Source organism: Ranitomeya variabilis, chromosome 3 (genome assembly GCF_051348905.1).
Source record: "Ranitomeya variabilis isolate aRanVar5 chromosome 3, aRanVar5.hap1, whole genome shotgun sequence".
In the NCBI taxonomy this organism is placed as follows: Eukaryota; Metazoa; Chordata; class Amphibia; order Anura; family Dendrobatidae; genus Ranitomeya; species Ranitomeya variabilis.
The window spans coordinates 784,317,283-784,340,763 of record NC_135234.1 but is presented as its reverse complement, the minus strand read 5'-3'; the positions used below and the strand labels follow the sequence as shown (position 1 = coordinate 784,340,763).

The 23,481-nt window shown below is 45.5% G+C and overlaps 1 protein-coding gene across 1 annotated transcript in view; it reads right to left on the bottom strand.

The window, feature by feature from the left end:
* Window positions 1-2,685: 2,685 nt before the first annotated feature.
* DNHD1 (dynein heavy chain domain 1) overlaps window positions 2,686-23,481 on the bottom strand; it is a 458,413-nt gene continuing 437,617 nt past the window's right edge. The window contains exon 43 of the mRNA XM_077299004.1: window positions 2,686-3,528. Within this exon, the coding sequence (XP_077155119.1) occupies window positions 3,190-3,528 (339 nt within the window). The 3' untranslated portion in view covers window positions 2,686-3,189. The remainder of the gene's footprint in view (window positions 3,529-23,481) is intronic.

Below are 23,481 nucleotides of genomic sequence, written 5' to 3'. Positions count from 1 at the left end.
CAGGATTCCTATAGGAGGAGACTGATGGGCGGGTCTGGTCACATGCTCCTCCACCAGCGGCCATTGAAGGACTGGAGAGCTGTGCAGTCTGTGAGGAGGAGAACCTGTCACACCTGTATAGTAGTCAGTGCCACAAGTCATGTCTACAGAGTCTGATAAAAGTACAAATCAAAAAAATCCGGCACTCAAAGTATCTGCAATTTAGATTTATTTCGGTGCAATCCCAAATTTATAACGTTTCGGTCTGTTACTTAGACCTTCCTCAGACGGATTGCTGTAGAGTCCAGGTATCGGCAGTAAGCAGTGCGTGGTAAAGGATAGGCTCCTATGTAGAAACAGCGCTCTTTCTACATAAGAGCCTATCCTTTACCACGCGCTGCTTACTGCCGATACCTGGACAGTCGGACTCTACAGCAATCCATCTGAGGAAGGTCTGAGGCTGGTTTCACATTTGCGTTTAAAAACGCAGCGTTTAAAAAAAACGCAGGTGGTGAAAAAACGCATGTAAACGCGTGCAAACGCTGCGTTTTTTAGACGCATGCGTTTTTGCATGCGGTAAAAAAAACACGGCGTTTTGACGCGTTTACATGCGTTTTTTCATGCTTTTGCGTTTTTGAAACGCATGCTGAGAAGTGTGTGACAGCTGCCAATCATCAAAATCAACTAGAAAACCCACTATAAATAGAAATAGCTAGGTTAGGGTTAGGGATAGGGTTAGGATCCCTAGGGTTAGGGTTAGGGGTAGCTTTTTATTAGAAGAATGTCCTGGTCACCAGGTCACTGATAAGCCACCCCCCACCATCAAGGTGATAAAGGGATCCAAACCCTAACCCTAACCCTAACCCTACCCCTAACCCTAGGGATCCATAGGGATGTTGACCTGGTGACCAGGACATTCTTCTAATAAAAAGCTTTGTTCAATGTGGACACCCCAAGATATACGGTATTGCTATAGAGTACTAAAAATATTAACTCGTAGAGTATTCACTGTCATATTGTTAGGGTTAGGGTTAGGGGTAGGGTTAGGATCCCTTTATCACCTTGATGGTGGGGGGTGGCTTATCAGGGTGTATTCTTGCTTTTTTCTATAAAAACGCATGCGTTTACATAGACAACAATACGTTTTTTTTGCCGCAAAGAAACGCATGCGTTTTTTTGCGGCAAAAAAACGCCTCTAGAAATTACTACATGTTGCATTTCTGCGACAGAATGCATGCAGCAAAAAAACGCATGTGTCGTTAAACGCGGCCAAACGCGTACAAAAAAACCGCATGCGTTTTTAATGTTAAACATAGGGAATAAAAACGCATGCTTTTTTTCTGTACAAACGCTGCAGATCAAAACGCAAGTGTGAAACCAGCCTTAGTAACAGACCGAAACGTTATAAATTTGGGATTGCACCGAAATAAATCTAAATTGCAGATAGTTTGAGTGCCGGATTTTTTTGATTTGTACGAGATAAGGGAGTGGTATCCCTCTCCGAGCACCCCCCTAGTTATAGAGTGACATGTATCATCTGTTTAGATGATAAAATAAAGTGGCCGACCCCTTTAATATTCACAATGACATGGATGCTAAACCTAGAAGGGGCGTCTCTTCCTGTGATGTGTCGGGGTATTCCAAACGGAGGTGTTTCTTTGATATTTAAATGATCCAAACCCTAGAAACAGATAAACTCATAAGAGGTAATAGCCGTGACGAACGTCGTGGCAATGAATGTAGGTGCTGAGGAATTTCTATAGCGCGTTGAAGATACTTTGTGCGCTCCTGCTTTTGGTTGCTGTTCACACTCGTGCACTGTAGAACTGTGCGTGCATTTGGCTTGGCTGCATCCAGCTCTACTGACCCTCGCTGTTCCACATGCAACCAGTTGATCAGTTTTTTATGGACTGGTTATAAACTGCAATTTCATTGTTTTAATTTCTTTTCTGGTGGACTGTATGCAGAGCTCCATGTGTCTGTCACAACTGTTGTCTGGTGTCCCGGGACCAGGGGCTCCTTCCCTGTCCCTAACGCTAGGGGCGGCCTAGCTGTTCCCTGGGTTACTTCTCACAGTGAAGAAGCCAGGGCCACGTACTTTGCCTTAGCTCCTGAATCTGCCCTCAGTCTGTACCCTTCCCCCACCCAGGGAAGAGAGGAGTAGTAGTGTACCGTAGTACATCAACCAGACTAACAAGGTAATATGGACAGGGATAAAGGAAAATACAAAAACATTCAAATATGCTGAAAAAAGAGAAAGGACCGCACTTCCAAAAATCATACAATGATCTAATACCGCTAGGCAAAAATATATATAACTGAACATGAGGTTCTTAGTTTAACATTCTGATCAGACTGTAAGAAGCCCACTGCCATGTCATGGCAAACCTCGTAGTGGGTCCTACCACCCTAACAAAGCAGAGCCCTGCGTCGACCACCGCCACAGCGGCAATGCACCAGCAGGGCAGACGGCCCAGTGCCCCACAGCGCCCATAATGCAAGACTGAGTCCCCATGACTCCAGACCGTGCCGCTCCTTTAGGGAGGTAGGACCCACTATGAGTTTTGCCGTGACGTGACAGTGGGCTTCATACACTCTGATCAGAATGTTAAACTAAGAACCTCATGTTCAGTTATATAAATTTGTGCCTAGCGGCTTTAGATCAATGTATGATTTTTGAAGGTGCGGTTCATGCTCTTTTTTTGGTACAAACATACAAATATACTCACATAGACAACAGAGGAATGCACTGGGGAGTGGAGGACGAAAAGTGGAGGGGAAAAACCAAAGTAGGAGAAGAAAGGGAATTATCACACACAGTCACAGATAAACGCCTTCTCCAATAACAACCACCAACAACCTCCAGCCATGCAGCATAAGCTAGGTCTGACAATGAGTGCTAGCCAGGGCCCAGATTATATTGGAGATGGGAGTACCAAACAGTGAACAGCTGATAGCCTTAATGCAGGAAAACTTCCAGGAGCTCTCAACTGAGCAGATTAACCCCTGCACTGCTAAAACAAATTTACACTTTTGATATGAAGGTGAAGTGCTTCTAAACAGTGTAGGGGTAGGAGAAATGGTCCTCTGGCTCCTCTATGTTGCGGTAACCCTGTGACAGTGTCCCTCCATTAACATTACACAGTACTTCATCCCTGCCTTCCCATCATCTCGTGATTTATTTTTGCTCGCAGTGATGTCATCATCATGTCACAGGAAGCTTACAGCATGCACCCTGCGCTGGCTCCATACACAGGAAGAAACATTAGTAGGAAGTGGGAGGAAAAGCAGGGGTCTCTCCTGATGTTGCTTGTGGCTCTCGCGGCTCCACTGAGTGTACAGAGGGCACAAGTACTGGGTAGGGCTGCCATGTTCATCATCGCTGGTTCCTGGCGCTGCAGAAATGTGAACCACAGGAAGGGCACAGAGTTGTGGGGACAGAGTCTCTTGTAGTAAATTCAGACGAGTGTCCCAGAGTGCATGACGCAGATGTATCCCAACCAGAGAGACTCCCACCGGCTGCAGCGAGGGCGACGTTCTACCAGACACCTGCCAATCACAAGATAGGACAATGTCACATTCGTCTGTAGGTTAGGAAGACATAAGCAGTATGTACAGGGTACTGGGGTGCTCCTAGTACAAGAGTATGTGGTGGTGTTCCTAAGAGACTATGGTTGGATTCAGACAGAGCCTCATAAAAAGTAGAGGGAGCAGTGGTTAGGCGCAACAGTGACCCTTATACAGTATAGGAAGTGGTGTTCAGGCTTCGGAGGTCCCTCTTGTTTGGTGTATGAAATGATAGCTAAGCTCTCCATAATCACTATAGGGGAAGGTGGCTAGGATTGGATAATTAATATGCAAATTGCCTCTTCAGAGAAAAAGAGGACTTGAACTCTATAGCGCCATAGAGTTCAAGTCCTCTTTTTCTGTGAAGAGGCAATTTGCATATTAAATTTCCCAGAGGAGCATTGCACGGCGCATTAGCCTCCTTACCTTGACAAGCCAGAGCTGGTATGTCACTCTCCACAAGGCGAAACCTTACTCCTTAGGATTGGATAGTCTCTCTGGTATGGAATAGGACATGGTGGTTAGGATTTGGCAGGCCTTGTACAGAATAGGGAGCGGTGGCTAGACTCAGGCAGTTCACCACAATCAGTATAGCGAAACGTGGTTAGGCTTTGGCGGTCCTCCTTGTATGGTATAGAGAATGGTAGCTAGGCTCTTGTGGTTCTCCATAATCAGTAGAGGGAGTTAAGCGCGCAGAGAGCCCCTTGTACAGTATAGAAAGTTGTGGCTAAACTTGGGCAGTCCCCATTGAACAGTATAGAGAGCAGTGGCTAGGCTCAGGCAGTGTACAGTACAGGAAGCAGTGGCTTTGCTTGAGCAAATCTCCCTTGCATTGTATAAGGAGTGGGGCTAGGCTCAAGCAATCTCCTTTGTAATGTATAGAAACCATTAGCTAGGCTCCGGCAGTATGTACGGTAAAAAGGAGCTGTGGCTAGGTTCTGGTGGTCCCCCATAAACTGGTAGTTAGGCCTGGGGCGGCCTCACCTGTCGGGTGTAAAGACCAGTAGCTAGACTTGGGCGGTCCCCTTTTTATGGTATAGGGAGCAAAGCCTAGGCTCCGGTGGTCCTTCTTATACAATGTAGGTGTGGAGAAACAGCAATTATCTTAATTAACCAGACGCCTATTGTAAACAAACCAGAAACAAGAGACTGTTATCTATATGTTGACTTCTGAATTAGAATTTTATTATTATTCCAATGAGAATTTTAAACAATATAGTGAACATGAATTCCCTTAAAAATCATTTTATTCACTGAATTTCTAAAAAACACCTTCCCAGTGAGAATGTTGGCAAAACAATTAGCCAAGATAAAACACTGACCAAAGGTCTAGCACATTCCCTAATATAGACCTGCCTGGATCCTGCCTTGCCGTGGAGGTTGGAACCCTAGCTATACGATTGTGGCCGCTAGATATATTTTCTTTTCAAAGAAACTTTATTGAATTTTGTATTTAACCGGGAAGGGTAAACGAGGGAGGGAAGGAAGGGAGGGAAGGGATATGAGACTAGGGAAAGACCCCTATACAATAGGGGAGACAAGCAGACATTTAGTTCAGTAGAATTAAACATGGTAGCTGTATCATAAGAGAACCACTTAGTAGTAGGTTAGGTAAAATATGCATAGACAAGAATAGTATATGTAGCTCTCTAAACTATATAATAACGGATGAATGTATCAACTTTAAAGGTGCAGTAGGCTATGAAATTAACTAAAATAGTTTAGGCCAGCAGCTGAAATTATATATAATACTGCATATTAAAATAAGTAGCATCACTTAATAAATCTTGCAAAAATTTGGTAACCAAAATTTGCGTAACTGATGGAAAAAAATGACAGCCTGTCAAGGTAGGACCATCGTTAATGGTCCACAGACTTATTGGGCAACAAGTTCGGTTCAATCACATGTTGTGACCTGGACTAAACAAAGAGGAAAAGAGAAACATTCAAGAGTTCAGTTTGGGTTTGGATGTAGGGTCAGAAGAAGATCCGGGATGACCTATGCCCGCACGGTTTAGAAAGTCCACCGCCTCTGCTGGAGAAGTAAAAGTACGCCATTTTGCCGCGAAGAGGAATCTCAGACTAGAGAACCGGTGCCAGTTATATTGCATTCCAGCCTGTTGCAGTCTATTGGTGGCGAACTGAAACAATTTACGTTTTTGCATAGTATCCTTGCACAGATCCCTGTACAAGGTCAAGTGTCCATAATGAGACGAGAGGAACCTTGGCTCCCTTGCAGCGACGAGCAGCGAGTCTCTAAAGGTACCTTCACACGAAGCGACGCTGCAGCGATAGCGACAACGATGCCGATCGCTGCAGCGTCGCTGTTTGATCGCTGGGGAGCTGTCACACAGACCGCTCTCCAGCGACCAACGATGCCGAGGTCCCCGGGTAACCAGGGTAAACATCGGGTTGCTAAGCGCAGGGCCGCGCTTAGTAACCCGATGTTTATCCTGGTTACCAGCGTAAAAGTAAAAAAAACAAACAGCACATGCTCACCTGCGCGTCCCCCAGCGTCTGCTTCCTGACACTGACTGAGCTCCGGCCCTAACAGCACAGCGGTGACGTCACCGCTGTGCTTTCACTTTCACTTTAGGGCCGGCGCTCAGTAAGTGTCAGGAAGCAGACGCTGGGGGACGCATGTAAGTATGTGCTGTTTGTTTTTTTGACTTTTACGCTGGTAACCAGGGTAAACATCGGGTTACTAAGCGCGGCCCTGCGCTTGGTAACCCGATGTTTACCCTGGTTACCAGTGTAAAACATCGCTGGTATCGTTGCTTTTGCTTTCAAACACAACGATACACAGCGATCGGACGACCAAATAAAGTTCTGGACTTTCAGCAATGACCAGCGACATCACAGCAGGATCCTGATCGCTGCTGCGTGTCAAACGAAACGATATCGCTAGCCAGGACGCTGCAACGTCACGGATCGCTAGCGATGTCGTTTCGTGTGAAGGTACCTTTAGCCAATTGGGGTATAGTGAAACGATGACATCCGCGGCAGTATTAGGCTGGAGAAAGGGAGGTCTCCGTATCCTACATGCTTTCACTATTAGGTTTTTACCTTCAGTTTTGGGGAGCATGTAAGATATCATAGAGGAAATATATTTTTCTAACTGAAGTTTCCCCACCGATTCCGGGATACCACGGACTTTCAAGTTATTTTTTCTTTTGTAATTTTCAAAATCAGTTAGTTTGGCCCTGAAGGAGTCTATATCGTTCTTTAGATTGACCAGGGGATCAGGACGTGCAGGCGCACCCTCTACACCAATACAAAACGCCAACCCTTGGTGTTTGCTTGGAGAGTAGGACTTATTCGGGATCTTGGGGGAGTTGTCAGAGGTCATGTTAATGTTAGAGAATGGGGCACCGCTAATTTGCGAAAAAACTTCTTTAAATAGTTTTTTGAACATTTTTTCAGATGACCTAGTTCCCTTTAGCTCCATAGATGTTAGAAGAGCCTTACACAGGTTGACCATGAATTTCACGGAGGGATACTCATCAGAGGCCACAATTTTATCAATCGGGGAGTAATTAGGGACCTCAGTACAAGGCTGCTCCTGCTCCATGTCGCTCACATCTGAGGTTTTTGATATGTCATCTGAGCCACTTAAGTCCTCCATATCACTGGACTCCTCTGAGTACCCCTCTAAATCTGTTAGCCCCTCATTGTCACAGTCATCCATAAGATCTTTATAATCACGGTCAGAGGAAGCTGAAGAAACTGTGTGATTGTCTGATTGTGCATCCCTCTCTACCAAAGATGTCATAGAAAGGTCAGGGGTCAAATAAGGGTTATCAAAATTAGGCTGTTCTTTGAGTTTCTCTTCAAGCCTTGTGGCGATAGATTTAATAAGTGATTTGGGCAGCAAAGCAGCATGTTCTGCTATTTTTCCAAATGAAGTGGATTCATTATCATACAAATTAGGTTTCTGTAATGATGACAGGCACTCATTGGTGGTGTTCATTTGGTTGCCCAATTTCATTCTTATTGCCTCCTTCCTATCATAACTCAGCAATGGGGGTGAGAGGGAGCCATAACTGTGGCTGAGTCCCTGCTGGAAATATGGCTCTGCCCCATCCCTCATGAACCTGCCCCCTTCTGGATTATCATGCCCAATGCCACTTTTAATATTGCTCTTTTTATTGGGGAGCAACCTCCCCCCCTTGCTCTGGGGGGGCGATCGGCTCCCCAAGCACTCTCCTTCAAGAACCAGTGCAGCGGGCGAGACCCGCCACTTTTCTGCAGACTCTCTGCCCCCTGCTGCGGCTCCCGGTGTCTGGCGTCTCCTGCTCCAGTCACTTCCGGGTACGAACTCCTTCGCATCGTACCTCAGTGAGCCGCGCTGCATCGGCAGGATCACTCCGCGGCTGGTCTGTCGCTCCGTCTGTATCTCCGCTCCCGGCTCCCACGGCGGCGCGGTGGCTTGCGCCGCTGACATGGATCCTCGGCTCCCTCTCCTGTCCTCACCGCCCGGCGTCGTTGACTTGCCCGGCGTCGCTGACTTGACAGGCGTCGGGATTCTCGTTGCCGGCACCTCTGCACTGTTCAGAGTATCCCTCTGCCGCATCGCTGCATCGTGGATCTCCGCAGTCCCTCTGCCTCCCACCGATGTACCTGCAGTCTGTGTCAAGGTTGGTGCAGGGGCAGGGGTCCTCCGCGCAGCTGTCTGGGTGATTTTCTGTGCACTTTGAGGCTGTAGTACCGCTGGTTTTCGGCCATCAGTTCCACTGTTGTGGTTCACGGGACTTCTTTCTTCCCCACCAGGGGGAAGCCTGCTGCCGCCATTGTTTTTCTCCCGGGTACCTTTCTGCCCAAATGAGGAAGAATTCTTAGGTGTGCCAGCGATTTTCCTCTTCCCTCTTGATCCTGGCATGTTTATATATGTTGAGGAATAGAATAGTCCAGATTTACGTAGGCTAAATTAGTAGCAATTAAGGGATTAACAGGAGCCCTGCAAAAGCACGTCCACTCCTGTCCCTTGGCAAACCACACCCCCCGCCGCTAGATATATTTTGAGAAGTGATCTTTTCATGGACTATTCTATTGACTGGTAATGATACAGGATGCTTTGATGTATTTTTGACATTTAGATTTATTGTATATATATATATATATATATATATATATATATATATAGTGGTCTAGGTCATACCCAGTGGATCTATTGAGCCAATAGGCTATGCTATTACTAAAGTGAAGGAGGATTAAATGGTAATAGAGGCCATATATATATCATATACTGTGCCAACAAAAAATTGAAACAACTATGTAGGGTGATACCCAAAGACTACTGCTCATGAAAGGTCGTTTATTGTTTTCTTTTTGATTGTTTTTTATGCTTGGCTTTTTTGACCTTTTTTTTTTTGCTTTCTTCATTTCTGTTCTTTGCAATATTGTTTTCCCACCTTTATTATAGGGTGAGTGAGGGCAGTGAGGGATAGCCCACGTTGAGTGGGGGCGCCATAATCATATTCCTCCATGGCAAGGCAGGATACAGGCAGGTCTATATTAGGGTATGTACCTTTGGTCAATATTTTTTTTGCCAACGTTCTCACTGGGAAGGTGTTTTTTAGAAATTCAATGAATAAAATGATTTTTAAGGGAATTCATGTTTACTATGACTTCTGAATTAGTGTTTCTTTCTGGCTGGTTACAAAAACAGAGATTTGCTTGTGTAAGCCTGTCATATTGACTTTTAAGTCGACATTTGATGTAACATATTGTGCTCTTATCCTTGATCACTAGTGATGTTTACTGATATGCTAATTATACATTATCTAGGCCAGATAGTTTGGTGACTTTGAAAACAGAGGAGGAAAAACAAATAGATTAAATAATCAAGTAATGCTACCTGATCTCATCTCCATTCTTACCCTTTATGACAATACTGAATGAAGTAGAAATGGTAAAGAGAGAGGCGCAATAGCGCATTTACCAAAGTAACAATTAGTTTACTGTAAGGTAAAATTCTCACCTTTACACATTGTGAGTATGCACAACACATATAGTAAGTATGATGGGAGGGCTGCAGATGGCACCGGACCTGCGAAGGATCTTCAAGAAATTCTGGATAGGATATTCAAGATGCCGACAATTCTGCGCTGATTTTGGATGAGCGCAGAATTGTCAGCATCTTGAATATCCTATCCAGAAATACTGAATAAAGGACACTTGTTAATTATAAAAAGAGGTTACATGCCTCTGTATTTAGAGAGACACAGAGAGAGACAGCCAGAGATTCTGCCAAGACATCCAAACATCCAGAGACTCTACAGGACAGCAGCCAAGACATCATTGCTCCATCACATAGGACATGGATCTATCATTCTACAGGATGCCACCCTAGAGGACCTCAGCTTCAGATGGAAGATGGATACTTTTGGAGAAAGCCAGGAATGGGACCTTCCAGTTGTCTGGCTCCATGGAGATGTTCGGAGAAGGCAAGTTGTGACCCTCCAGTCACTTGGCCTTGTACCTGAATGGAGTGTCATCTTCCTATGCTTGTAGTTACCTCCTCTCTGTGTATGCCACAGGTGGGGTAGCCGACTTTGGAAGCTCTCATGTCACAGCTGCTATTATCCCGGCGAGTCAGTGGAAGGGTGAGACTCTGTAATGTGTACCATCTTGGGTATTTTTCTGGGACTAGTCTATGTGTTACAGTATCTGCCTGTTTCGTGGTTCAATAAAGTATTTCCACACTGTTTTACCCTCACCCTGTGTTGTCTGAGTAGCATTATGCCCACATTAAAGGGAGAGCGGGCATGTGGTGGGATGATCCATGGTCCATGCGGTTCCAGCTAGCGGTCCTGCCTGCCGAACCCACGTGTCTCCACAGTAGGGAGCAGTAAATAGGCTCGAATGGTCTACATTAGAAAGTATGGGAAGTGGTAGCTAGGCTCGGGTGGTCCTTATCCAGTGCAAAATGAAGAGACTCCAGATCCACGAACCGTGATTATTCACATAAGCAATGCGGAGGACACAGAGCCAGCGATACAGATGACCGGCAGCAACGCGTTCCCTTAATCATGATGCCGAGTCCTGGGAAGTGACCTCTTATGTCGTCTGTCCAGTGGACACCAGGGCACTAATTAGCTCAGCTCAATAAGATCTGTAGCAACGCACAAGTGATCTACAAACAACATAAAACATATGATCACAGTATAATTGTAAATGTATAGATCCCTAATAAATACGATCAGATATTACAGGGTATACATGTAAATGTATAGATCCATTATAGATCCCTAATAAATACGATCAGATATTACAGGGTATAAATGTAAATGTATAGATCCATTATAGATCCCTAATATATGTGATCAGATATTACAGGTATAAATGTATAGATCCATTATAGATCCCTAATATATGTGATCAGATATTACAGGTATAAATGTAAATGTATAGATCCATTATAGATCCCTAATATATATGATCAGATATTACAGGTATAAATGTAAATGTATAGATCCATTATAGATCCCTAATATATATGATCAGATATTAGAGGTATAAATGTATAGATCCATTATAGATCCCTAATATATATGATCAGATATTAGAGGTATAAATGTATAGATCCATTATAGATCCCTAATATATATGATCAGATATTAGAGGTATAAATGTATAGATCCATTATAGATCCCTAATAAATACGATCAGATATTACAGGGTATGAATGTAAATGTATAGATCCATTATAGATCCCTAATATACACAGGTCTACAAAAAAATATTTGTTGCAATCCTCGCAGGTGAATTTGTACTTTTCTGAGTCGTCTTTTAGTCCTGATTGTGTATATATATATATATATATATATATATATATATATATATATATATATATATATATACAGTATATAGTTTTTCTGTAGCATGTATAGTTTCCATGGAGCATCATCACTATTATCAGGTACAGGAAATATACTGGTGACATTAAGAAAACAGTAATCTACACATCAGATAACAATGCTGCATCTTAGAAAACAGGTTTTATTGAACTGAAGTTTCACCTGCAAAATAGAAACCACAATCTGAGCAGAGATGGGAAGTGCTTGACATTTGCCTGTGGTTGATCCGATTGTTCAGCGCTGTCCCTATATAACACCCAGCAGTAATCTGCCATCACTGAGTCACTCCCTGGTAGCGGTGCTCCATTACTTTTGCCTGTGGTTGATCCGATTGTTCAGCGCTGTCCCTATATAACACCCAGCACTAATCTGCCATCACTGAGTCACTCCCTGGTAGCAGTGCTCCATTACTTTTGCCTGTGGTTGATCCGATTGTTCAGCGCTGTCCCTATATAACACCCAGCAGTAATCTGCCATCACTGAGTCACTCCCTGGTAGCGGTGCTCCATTACTTTTGCCTGTGGTTGATCCGATTGTTCAGCGCTGTCCCTATATAACACCCAGCACTAATCTGCCATCACTGAGTCACTCCCTGGTAGCGGTGCTCCATTACTTTTGCCTGTGGTTGATCCGATTGTTCAGCGCTGTCCCTATATAACACCCAGCACTAATCTGCCATCACTGAGTCACTCCCTGGTAGCGGTGCTCCATTACATTTGCCTGTGGTTGATCCGATTGTTCAGCGCTGTCCCTATATAACACCCAGCAGTAATCTGCCATCACTGAGTCACTCCCTGGTAGCGGTGCTCCATTACTTTTGCCTGTGGTTGATCCGATTGTTCAGCGCTGTCCCTATATAACACCCAGCACTAATCTGCCATCACTGAGTCACTCCCTAGTAGCGGTGCTCCATTACTTTTGCCTGTGGTTGATCCGATTGTTCAGCGCTGTCCCTATATAACACCCAGCAGTAATCTGCCATCACTGAGTCACTCCCTGGTAGCGGTGCTCCATTACTTTTGCCTGGTGTTGATCCGATTGTTCAGCGTTGTCCCTATATAACACCCAGCAGTAATCTGCCATCACTGAGTCACTCCCTGGTAGCGGTGCTCCATTACTTTTGCCTGGTGTTGATCCGATTGTTCAGCGCTGTCCCTATATAACACCCAGCAGTAATCTGCCATCACTGAGTCACTCCCTGGTAGCGGTGCTCCATTACTTTTGTGTTGTGTATCCGCTTTTTGGGCTCCCCTGGTGGTTGCTGGTGGTACTGGTGACTTGTGTGTCTTTGCTGTCTCAGTTCACCTGCTCCCATCAGTGTTTGGGAGTTTCCTATTTAGCCTTGCTCTCCAGTCATTTCCTTGCCGGTCATCATTGTAACCAGAGCCTTCGGTTGCATGTTCCTGCTACTAGTCTGCTGATCAGCTAAGTGGACTTTGTCCTTTTGTTTTGTACCTTTTGTCCAGTTTGCAGTTTTGTTATTCTCTGTAGCTGGAAGCTCTTGTGGGCTGAAATTGCCACTCCTGTGTCATGAGTTGACACAGGAGTCTTAAAGTAATTTCAGGATGGTTTTTGAAAGGGTTTTCAGTTGACCGTGAAGTCCTCTTTTGTATCCTTCTGCTATCTAGTAAGTGGACCTCTCTTTGCTAAATCTACTTTCATACTGTGTATGTCTTTTCCTCTTAATTCACCGTTATTACATGTGGGGGGCTGCTATCATCTTTTGGGGTATTTCCCTAGAGGTAAGCCAGGTCTGTTTCTTCCTCTACCAGGTGTAGTTAGTCCTCCGGCTGGCGCGTGGCATTTAGGAAGCCGTAGGTATGCTCCCTGGCTACTGTTAGTTGTGTGGTAGATTTAGCTCACGGTCAACTCGAGTTTCCATCACCCGAGAGCTCGTTCGTTACTTATATGTTTCTTACGTTCCCTTGCCATTGGGAACCATGACAGTATGACCGGCCAGTGTTAAACTTATTGGCAGAAGAAAGGAGGGAAAAAAGAAGTCTGTAGATTTTTTTTTTTTTTTTTCCTATGTTTGCTCCATAGTTGGATCAGTTGTATTTCAGCTTTAATTACAGCCTTTGCCTTTCTCTCCTTATAATCCTTGAATGGCTCTGAGCTCACCTGTTTAAAGATGGATCCTCAGAGTTTGGCTGCAGGTTTAAATAATCTTGCTACGAAGGTTCAAAATTTACAAGATTTTGTTATGCATACTCCTATTTCTGAACCTAAAATTCCTACACCAGAGGTGTTTTCCGGAGATAGATCTCGGTTTTTGAATTTCAAATATAATTGTAAATTATTCCTTTCTCTCAGACCTCACTCCTCAGGAGATCCTGTCCAGCAGGTTAAGATTGTAATCTCTTTGCTGCGAGGTGACCCTCAAAATTGGGCATTTTCATTGGCACCAGGGGATCCTGCGTTGCTCAATGTGGATGCGTTTTTCCTGGCTTTAGGGTTGCTTTATGAGGAACTTAATTTGGAGATTCAAGCTGAAAAAGCTTTGATAGCCCTATCTCAAGGGCAAGATGAAGCGGAGATATACTGCCAAAAATTTCGTAGGTGGTCTGTGCTTACTCAGTGGAATGAGTGCGCCTTAGCGGCAAATTTCAGAGAGGGCCTTTCTGATGCCGTTAAAGATGTTATGGTCGGGTTCCCTGCGCCTACAGGTCTGAATGAGTCCATGACAATGGCAATTCAGATTGATCGGCGTTTGCGGGAGCGCAAACCCGTGCACCATTTGGTGGTATCTTCTGAAGAGATGCCAGAGAAAATGCAATGTGACAGAGTTATGTCCAGAAGCGAGCGGCAGAATTATAGGCGTAAAAATGGGTTATGCTTCTATTGTGGTGATTCTGCTCATGTTATATCAGCATGCTCTAAGCGTACTAGGAAGGTTGACAAGTCCATTTCAATTGGCACTTTACAGTCCAAATTTATTTTGTCTGTAACCTTGATTTGTTCATTATCAGTTATTACCGTGGATGCCTATGTGGACTCTGGCGCCGCTCTGAGTCTTATGGACTGGTCCTTTGCCAGGCACTGTGGGTTTGATTTAGAGCCTCTGGAAGTCCCTATACCTCTGAAGGGTATTGATTCTACACCTTTGGCTTGTAATAAACCACAGTTCTGGACGCAAGTGACTATGCGTATGACTCCAGACCATCAGGAGGTGATTCGCTTCCTTGTGTTGTACAATTTACATGATGTTTTGGTGCTTGGATTACCATGGTTAGTCTCATAACCCAGTCCTTGACTGGAAGACTATGTCTGTGTTAAGCTGGGGATGTCGGGGGGCTCATGGGGACACTCCTATGGTGTCCATTTCGTCATCTATTCCATCTGAGATTCCGGCATTTTTGTCTGATTATCGTGATATTTTTGAAGAGCCTAAGATTGGTTCTCTCCCTCCTCACAGGGATTGTGATTGCGCCATAGATCTGATTCCTGGCAGTAAATTTCCAAAGGGTCGTTTGTTTAACCTATCTGTACCTGAACATGCTGCTATGCGCGAGTATATTAAGGAGTCCCTGGAAAAGGGACATATTCGTCCTTCTTCATCACCTTTAGGAGCCGTTTTTTTCTTTGTCTCTAAACAGGATGGCTCTCTGAGGCCTTGTATTGATTATCGTCTCCTGAATAAAATTACAGTCAAATATCAGTATCCGTTGCCTTTGCTGACTGATTTGTTTGCTCGCATAAGGGGGGCTAAGTGGTTCTCTAAGATTGATCTTCGTGGGGCGTATAATTTGGTGCGAATTAAGAAGGGGGATGAGTGGAAGACCGCATTTAATACGCCTGAGGGCCATTTTGAGTATTTGGTAATGCCTTTCGGCCTTTCTAATGCACCTTCTGTTTTTCAGTCCTTAATGCATGATATTTTCCGTGAATATTTGGATAAATTTATGATTGTGTACTTGGATGATATTTTGATTTTTTTCTGATGACTGGGAGTCTCATGTTCAGCAGGTCAGGAGGGTTTTTCAGGTTTTGCGGGAGAATTCTTTGTGTGTAAAGGGTTCAAAGTGTGTTTTTGGGGTTCAAAAAATTTCATTTTTGGGGTATATTTTTTCCCCTTCTTCTATTGAGATGGACCCTGTCAAGGTTCGGGCTATTTACGACTGGACGCAGCCTACTTCTCTGAAGAGTCTCCAGAAATTCTTGGGCTTTGCTAATTTTTATCGTCGATTTATAGCTGGTTTTTCTGGCGTTGCTAAACCTCTGACGGATTTGACTAAAAAGGGTGCTGATGTTGCCAATTGGTCCCCTGCTGCCGTGGAGGCCTTTCGGGAGCTTAAGCGCCGCTTTTTGTCTGCCCCTGTGTTGCGCCAGCCTGATGTTTCTCTTCCCTTTCAGGTTGAGGTCGATGCTTCCGAGATCGGAGCGGGGGCGGTTTTGTCGCAGAAAAGTTCCGACTGCTCAGTGATGAGACCTTGTGCGTTCTTTTCGTGAAAATTTTCGGCCGCCGAGCGAAACTATGATGTTGGTAATCGGGAGCTATTGGCCATGAAGTGGGCATTTGAGGAGTGGCGTCATTGGCTTGAGGGTGCCAGACATCAGGTGGTAGTTTTGACTGATCACAAGAATTTAATTTATTTGGAGTCTGCCAGGCGCCTGAATCCTAGACAGGCATGTTGGTCGTTGTTCTTTTCCCGGTTTAATTTTGTGGTCTCGTACTTACCGGGTTCTAGGAATGTGAAAGCAGATGCTCTTTCTAGGAGTTTTGAGCCTGACTCTCCTGGGAATTCTGAACCTGCTGGTGTCCTTAAGGATGGAGTGGTTTTGTCTGCTGTCTCTCCAGATTTGCGACGTGCTTTGCAAGAATTTCAGGCAGATAGACCTGATCGTTGTCCGTCTGGTAGACTGTTTGTTCCTGACGAGTGGACCACTAGAGTCATCTCGGAAGTTCATTCTTCTACTCTGGCAGGTCATCCGGGAATTTTTGGCACCAGAGATTTGGTGGCTAGATCCTTCTGGTGGCCTTCCCTGTCTCGAGATGTGCGTGTTTTTGTGCAGTCTTGCGATGTGTGTGCTCGGGCCAAGCCTTGTTGTTCTAGGGCTAGTGGGTTGTTGTTGCCCTTGCCTATTCCGAAGAGGCCTTGGACGCACATCTCTATGGACTTTATCTCGGATCTCCCTGTTTCTCAGAAGATGTCTGTCATCTGGGTGGTGTGTGACCGTTTTTCTAAAATGGTTCATTTGGTGCCATTGCCTAAGTTGCCTTCCTCATCTGAGTTGGTCCCTCTGTTTTTTCAAAATGTGGTTCGCTTGCATGGTATTCCGGAAAACATCGTTTCTGACAGGGGTACCCAGTTCGTGTCTAGATTTTGGCGGGCAGTCTGTGCCAGGTTGGGCATTGATTTGTCCTTTTCGTCTGCATTCCATCCTCAGACCAATGGCCAGACGGAGCGAACTAATCAAACTTTGGAGACTTATTTGAGGTGTTTTGTGTCTGCGGATCAGGATGATTGGGTTGCCTTTCTGCCGTTGGCGGAGTTTGCTCTTAATAATCGGGCTAGTTCTGCCACTTTGGTTTCTCCTTTCTTTTGCAATTCAGGGTTTCATCCGCGTTTTTCATCTGGTCAGGTTGAATCTTCGGATTGTCCTGGAGTGGATGCGGTGGTGGATCGGTTGCATCGGATTTGGGGACAAGTGGTGGATAATTTGGAATTGTCCCAGGAGAGGACTCAGCAGTTTGCTAACCGTCGTCGTCGTGTTGGTCCCCACCTTCGCGTTGGGGACTTGGTGTGGTTGTCTTCCCGTTTTGTCCCTATGAGGGTTTCTTCTCCCAAATTTAAGCCTCGGTTCATCGGTCCTTATAGGATTTTGGAGATTCTTAACCCTGTTTCCTTTCGTTTGGACCTCCCGGCATCTTTCGCTATCCATAATGTGTTCCATCGGTCGTTGTTGCGGAGATATGAGGTACCGGTGGTTCCTTCTACTGAACCTCCTGCTCCTGTGCTGGTGGAGGGTGAATTGGAGTACGTCGTAGAGAAGATCTTGGACTCCCGTATTTCCAGACGGAGACTTCAATATCTGGTTAAATGGAAAGGCTATGGTCAGGAAGATAATTCTTGGGTAAGTGCCTCTGATGTTCATGCCTCGGATTTGGTTCGTGCCTTTCATAGGGCTCATCCAGATCGCCCTGGCGGTTCTTGTGAGGGTTCGGTGCCCCCTCCTTAAGGGGAGGGTACTGTTGTGTATCCGCTTTTTGGGCTCCCCTGGTGGTACTGGTGACTTGTTTGCACTTTGCTGCTTCTGTTCACCTGCTTCCATCAGTGTTTGGGAGTTTCCTATTTAGCCTTGCTCTCCAGTCTTTTCCTTGCTGGTCATCATTGTAACCAGAGCCTTCGGTTGCATGTTCCTGCTACTAGTCTGCTGATCAGCTAAGTGGACTTTGTCCTTTTGTTTTGTACCTTTTGTCCAGTTTGCAGTTTTGTTATTCTCTGTAGCTGGAAGCTCTTGCGGGCTGAAATTGCCACTCCTGTGTCATGAGTTGACACAGGAGTCTTAAAGTAATTTCAGGATGGTTTTTGAAAGGGTTTTCAGTTGACCGTGAAGTCCTCTTTTGTATCCTTCTGCTATCTAGTAAGTGGACCTCTCTTTGCTAAATCTACTTTCATACTGTGTATGTCTTTTCCTCTTAATTCACCGTTATTACATGTGGGGGGCAGCTATCATCTTTTGGGGTATTTCCCTAGAGGTAAGCCAGGTCTGTTTCTTCCTCTACCAGGCGTAGTTAGTCCTCCGGCTGGCGCGTGGCATATAGGAAGCCGTAGGTATGCTCCCTGGCTACTGTTAGTTGTGTGGTAGATTTAGCTCACGGTCAACTCGAGTTTCCATCACCCGAGAGCTCGTTCGTTACTAATATGTTTCTTACGTTCCCTTGCCATTGGGAACCATGACACTTTTGCCTGGTGTTGATAGGATTGTTCAGCGTTGTCCCTATATAACACCCAGCAGTTATCCGCCATCACTGAGTCACTCCCTGGTAGCGGTGCTCCATTACTTTTGCCTGGTGTTGATCCGATTGTTCAGCGTTGTCCCTATATAACACCCAGCAGTAATCTGCCATCACTGAGTCACTCCCTGGTAGCGGTGCTCCATTACTTTTGCCTGTGGTTGATCCGATTGTTCAGCGCTGTCCCTATATAACACCCAGCAGTAATCTGCCATCACTGAGTCACTCCCTGGTAGCGGTGCTCCATTACATTTGCCTGTGGTTGATCCGATTGTTCAGCGCTGTCCCTATATAACACCCAGCAGTAATCTGCCATCACTGAGTCACTCCCTGGTAGCGGTGCTCCATTACATTTGCCTGTGGTTGATCCGATTGTTCAGCGCTGTCCCTATATAACACCCAGCAGTAATCTGCCATCACTGAGTCACTCCCTGGTAGCGGTGCTCCATTACTTTTGCCTGGTGTTGATAGGATTGTTCAGCGCTGTCCCTATATAACACCCAGCAGTAATCTGCCATCACTGAGTCACTCCCTGGTAGCGGTGCTCCATTACTTTTGCCTGTGGTTGATCCGATTGTTCAGCGCTGGCCCTATATAACACCCAGCAGTAATCTGCCATCACTGAGTCACTCCCTGGTAGCGGTGCTCCATTACTTTTGCCTGTGGTTGATCCGATTGTTCAGCGTTGTCCCTATATAACACCCAGCAGTAATCTGCCATCACTGAGTCACTCCCTGGTAGCGGTGCTCCATTACTTTTGCCTGTGGTTGATCCGATTGTTCAGCGTTGTCCCCATATAACACCCAGCAGTAATCTGCCATCACTGAGTCACTCCCTGGTAGCGGTGCTCCATTACTTTTGCCTGGTGTTGATAGGATTGTTCAGCGCTGTCCCTATATAACACCCAGCAGTAATCTGCCATCACTGAGTCACTCCCTGGTAGCGGTGCTCCATTACTTTTGCCTGTGGTTGATCCGATTGTTCAGCGCTGTCCCTATATAACACCCAGCAGTAATCTGCCATCACTGAGACACTCCCTGGTAGCGGTGCTCCATTACTTTTGCCTGTGGTTGATCCGATTGTTCAGCGCTGTCCCTATATAACACCCAGCAGTAATCTGCCATCACTGAGTCATTCCCTGGTAGCGGTGCTCCATTACTTTTGCCTGGTGTTGATCCGATTGTTCAGCGTTGTCCCTATATAACACCCAGCAGTAATCTGCCATCACTGAGTCACTCCCTGGTAGCGGTGCTCCATTACTTTTGCCTGTGGTTGATCCGATTGTTCAGCGCTGTCCCTATATAACACCCAGCAGTAATCTGCCATCACTGAGTCACTCCCTGGTAGCGGTGCTCCATTACATTTGCCTGTGGTTGATCCGATTGTTCAGCGCTGTCCCTATATAACACCCAGCAGTAATCTGCCATCACTGAGTCACTCCCTGGTAGCGGTGCTCCATTACTTTTGCCTGTGGTTGATCCGATTGTTCAGCGCTGTCCCTATATAACACCCAGCAGTAATCTGCCATCACTGAGTCACTCCCTGGTAGCGGTGCTCCATTACATTTGCCTGTGGTTGATCCGATTGTTCAGCGCTGTCCCTATATAACACCCAGCAGTAATCTGCCATCACTGAGTCACTCCCTGGTAGCGGTGCTCCATTACTTTTGCCTGGTGTTGATAGGATTGTTCAGCGCTGTCCCTATATAACACCCAGCAGTAATCTGCCATTACTGAGTCACTCCCTGGTAGCGGTGCTCCATTACTTTTGCCTGTGGTTGATCCGATTGTTCAGCGCTGTCCCTATATAACACCCAGCAGTAATCTGCCATCACTGAGTCACTCCCTGGTAGCGGTGCTCCATTACATTTGCCTGTGGTTGATCCGATTGTTCAGCGCTGTCCCTATATAACACCCAGCAGTAATCTGCCATCACTGAGTCACTCCCTGGTAGCGGTGCTCCATTACTTTTGCCTGGTGTTGATAGGATTGTTCAGCGCTGTCCCTATATAACACCCAGCACTGATCTGCCATCACTGAGTCACTCCCTGGTAGCGGTGCTCCATTTCTTTTGCCTGTGGTTGATCCGATTGTTCAGCGCTGTTCCTATATAACACCCAGCAGTAATCTGCCATCACTGAGTCACTCCCTGGTAGCGGTGCTCCATTACTTTTGCCTGGTGTTGATAGGATTGTTCAGCGCTGTCCCTATATAACACCCAGCAGTAATCTGCCATCACTGAGTCACTCCCTGGTAGCGGTGCTCCATTACTTTTGCCTGTGGTTGATCCGATTGTTCACCGTTGTCCCTATATAACACCCCGCAGTAATCTGCCATCACTGAGTCACTCCCTGGTAGCGGTGCTCCATTACATTTGCCTGTGGTTGATCCGATTGTTCAGCGTTGTCCCTATATAACACCCAGCAGTAATCTGCCATCTCAGTCACTCCCTGGTAGCGGTGCTCCATCACTTTAATGTCCGGGCGAATCTGCTCGCCTTGCTCATCACTTACATCCCCAAGATTCTGAGGGAAGAAATCTTAATGTGAATGCATAAAGTGCATTTTCAGAGACCTGCAACATCCAAGACACTGGTATGTATTCAGCAGTTCCTCAACACCTTCCACATATTCTAGAGATTTTTTGCCTAAGAAGTTTTCACAGATCCACCTGAAGCTTTTCCAAGATCTCAATTCCTTATCATTTAGGGTATGTGCACACGTTGCGGATTTTGCTGCGGATCCACAACGGTTTTGACGCTGCAGATTCACAGCTGTTTTTCATGAGCTTACAGTACCATGTAAACCTATGGAAAACAAAATCCGCAGTGCACATGCTGCGGTAAAAAACGAGCGGAAATGCTGCGTTGTTTATTCCGCAGCATGTTCATTCTTTGTGCGGATTCCGCAGCGGTTACACCTGCTCCATAATAGGAATCCACAGGTGTAAAACCGCAGGTGGAAGCCGCACAAAAACAGCCTAAAATCCACGGTAAATCTGCAGTAAATCCGCAGGTAAAACGCAGTGCTTTTTACCTGAGGTTTTCTCAAAACAGGTGCGGAAAAATGCACAGAGGTTCCATCCACGTGTGCACAAAGCCTTAGAGTTCCTTCAAACACATCATCTCTCATAAGCTCTCTGATCTGAGGACCAACAAATACCCCTTCCTTCAGTTTTGCTGGTGAATTTGTCTTTGCCGTGGCTTTCACAAAGTTTTTAATCAATCCCAACTTTTTATGTAGTGGAGGAAGAAAGAGTTTTGTTGGAGCAACTAACGGATTACGCTGAACATTGTCTCTACCTGGAGCATAGATGTTTCTCTGTCCCCAATCATGACTAACATAATGCTCTACTGTTTTTCTACAGTCCCATAAACACAAGAAGCAGCAAAATTTTGTGAAACCTCCTTGCATTCCAATTAGAAGACCAATCACTTTCTTTACAGATCTTCCATTGATGATGCTTTTATTGTACAGCATCCAAAACAACTGACAGATTTTCATAAAGCTGCCCACTCTTTTTGGCAAAAAGCCTCCAGTTCCTGTAAATTCCTGGGCTGGCTAGCATGAACTCCGCGCTTGAGATCTCCCCAGAGTGGCTCAATGATATTGAGGTCAGGAGACTGAGATGGCCACTCCAAGACCTTCACTTTGTGCTGCTGTAGCCAATGACAGGTAGACCTGGCCTTGTGTTTTGGATCGTTGTCATGTTGGAACGCCCAAGTACATATCATGCGCAGCTTTCGGGCTGATGAGTGCAAAATTGCCTCCAGTATTTACTGATGATGTGCTGCATTCATCTTTCCTTCAAGTTTGACTAGGTTTCCTGTGCCTTTGTAGGTCACACATCCCAAAAACATCTGCGATCCACCTCCATGCATTACAGTAGGAATGCTGTTCCTTTCATCATAGGCCTTGTTGACCTCTCTCCAAATGTAACGTTTATAGTTGTGGCCAAAAAGTTCAATTTTGGTCTCATCATTGCAAATTACCTTGTTCCAGAAGTTTTGAGGCTTGTCTCTGTGCTGTTTTGTGTATTGTAGGGGAGATACTTTGTGGCATTTGCGCAGTAATGGCTTTCTTCTGGCGACTCGATCATGCAGCCCATTTTTCTTCAAGTGACTCTTTATTGTGCATCTCGAAACAGCAACACTGCTAGTTTTCAAAGAGTTCTGTATTTCAGCTGATGTTATTTGTGGGTTTTTTTTGCATCCCGAACAATTTTAATGGCAGTTGTGGACAACATTTTTGTTGGTCTACCTGACCGTGGTTTTGTTTTTACAGAGCCCTTGATTTTCCATTTGTTAATCACAGTGTGAACGTGGTGACTGGCATTATCAATTCCTTGGATATCTTTTTGTATCCCTTTCCTGTTTTATACAGTTCAACTACCTTTTCCTGTAGATCCATTGACAATATTGACAATTCTTTTACTTTCCCCATGACTCACAATCAAGAAATGCCAGTGGCTGGATGAAAGATGCAAGAGTCTGTCTGGATCCCAGAAACTCATTCAGCTTTTATGCACACAACTTATATTAGGGATTGTGAGGCAGTAACCGGTGTCACAGGTAGGGGTCGCTGTATGTTCTCCCCAAGATGTGCCCGGAGGCGTATTGAGGCCATGGGGGTGCATTACAGTCCCAGGCGTTGCTGTGATTGAAATTGTGAGTCAGTGACTAATGCCACAGGTAGGGGTCACTGTGGGTTCTCCCCAGGATGTGAACGGAGGCATATGGAGGCCATGAGGGTGCATTGGCATTACAGGCGTAGCTGTGATTGCAATACAGACTAAGAATAAGTGTTAGTCTTGGGCATGTTAGTGTCCACGGCAGAGTTGGGAAAACCTGCTCTGGGGCTTTTGTATTTTGAAACAGACTGCAGGATGGTAGTCGTGCAGTCCATTTCATTCCAGGCCCAGGTTTTCCATGAGGCTGAAGGCCACAGATCCCAGTTAAAATCCCTGCAGTAAAGGGTTTGGGGGTCTCAGGATCAGGATCAGAGTCAGTATCAGTCTGCTGTATGCTAGAGGGTAGAGCAGTCGGCTCTGCAGGGCTCCTGTGTGAGGCAACACAGGCAAGCGAAGCCAAGTAGCCAGGGGAGCTGAAACGCCTGGCACC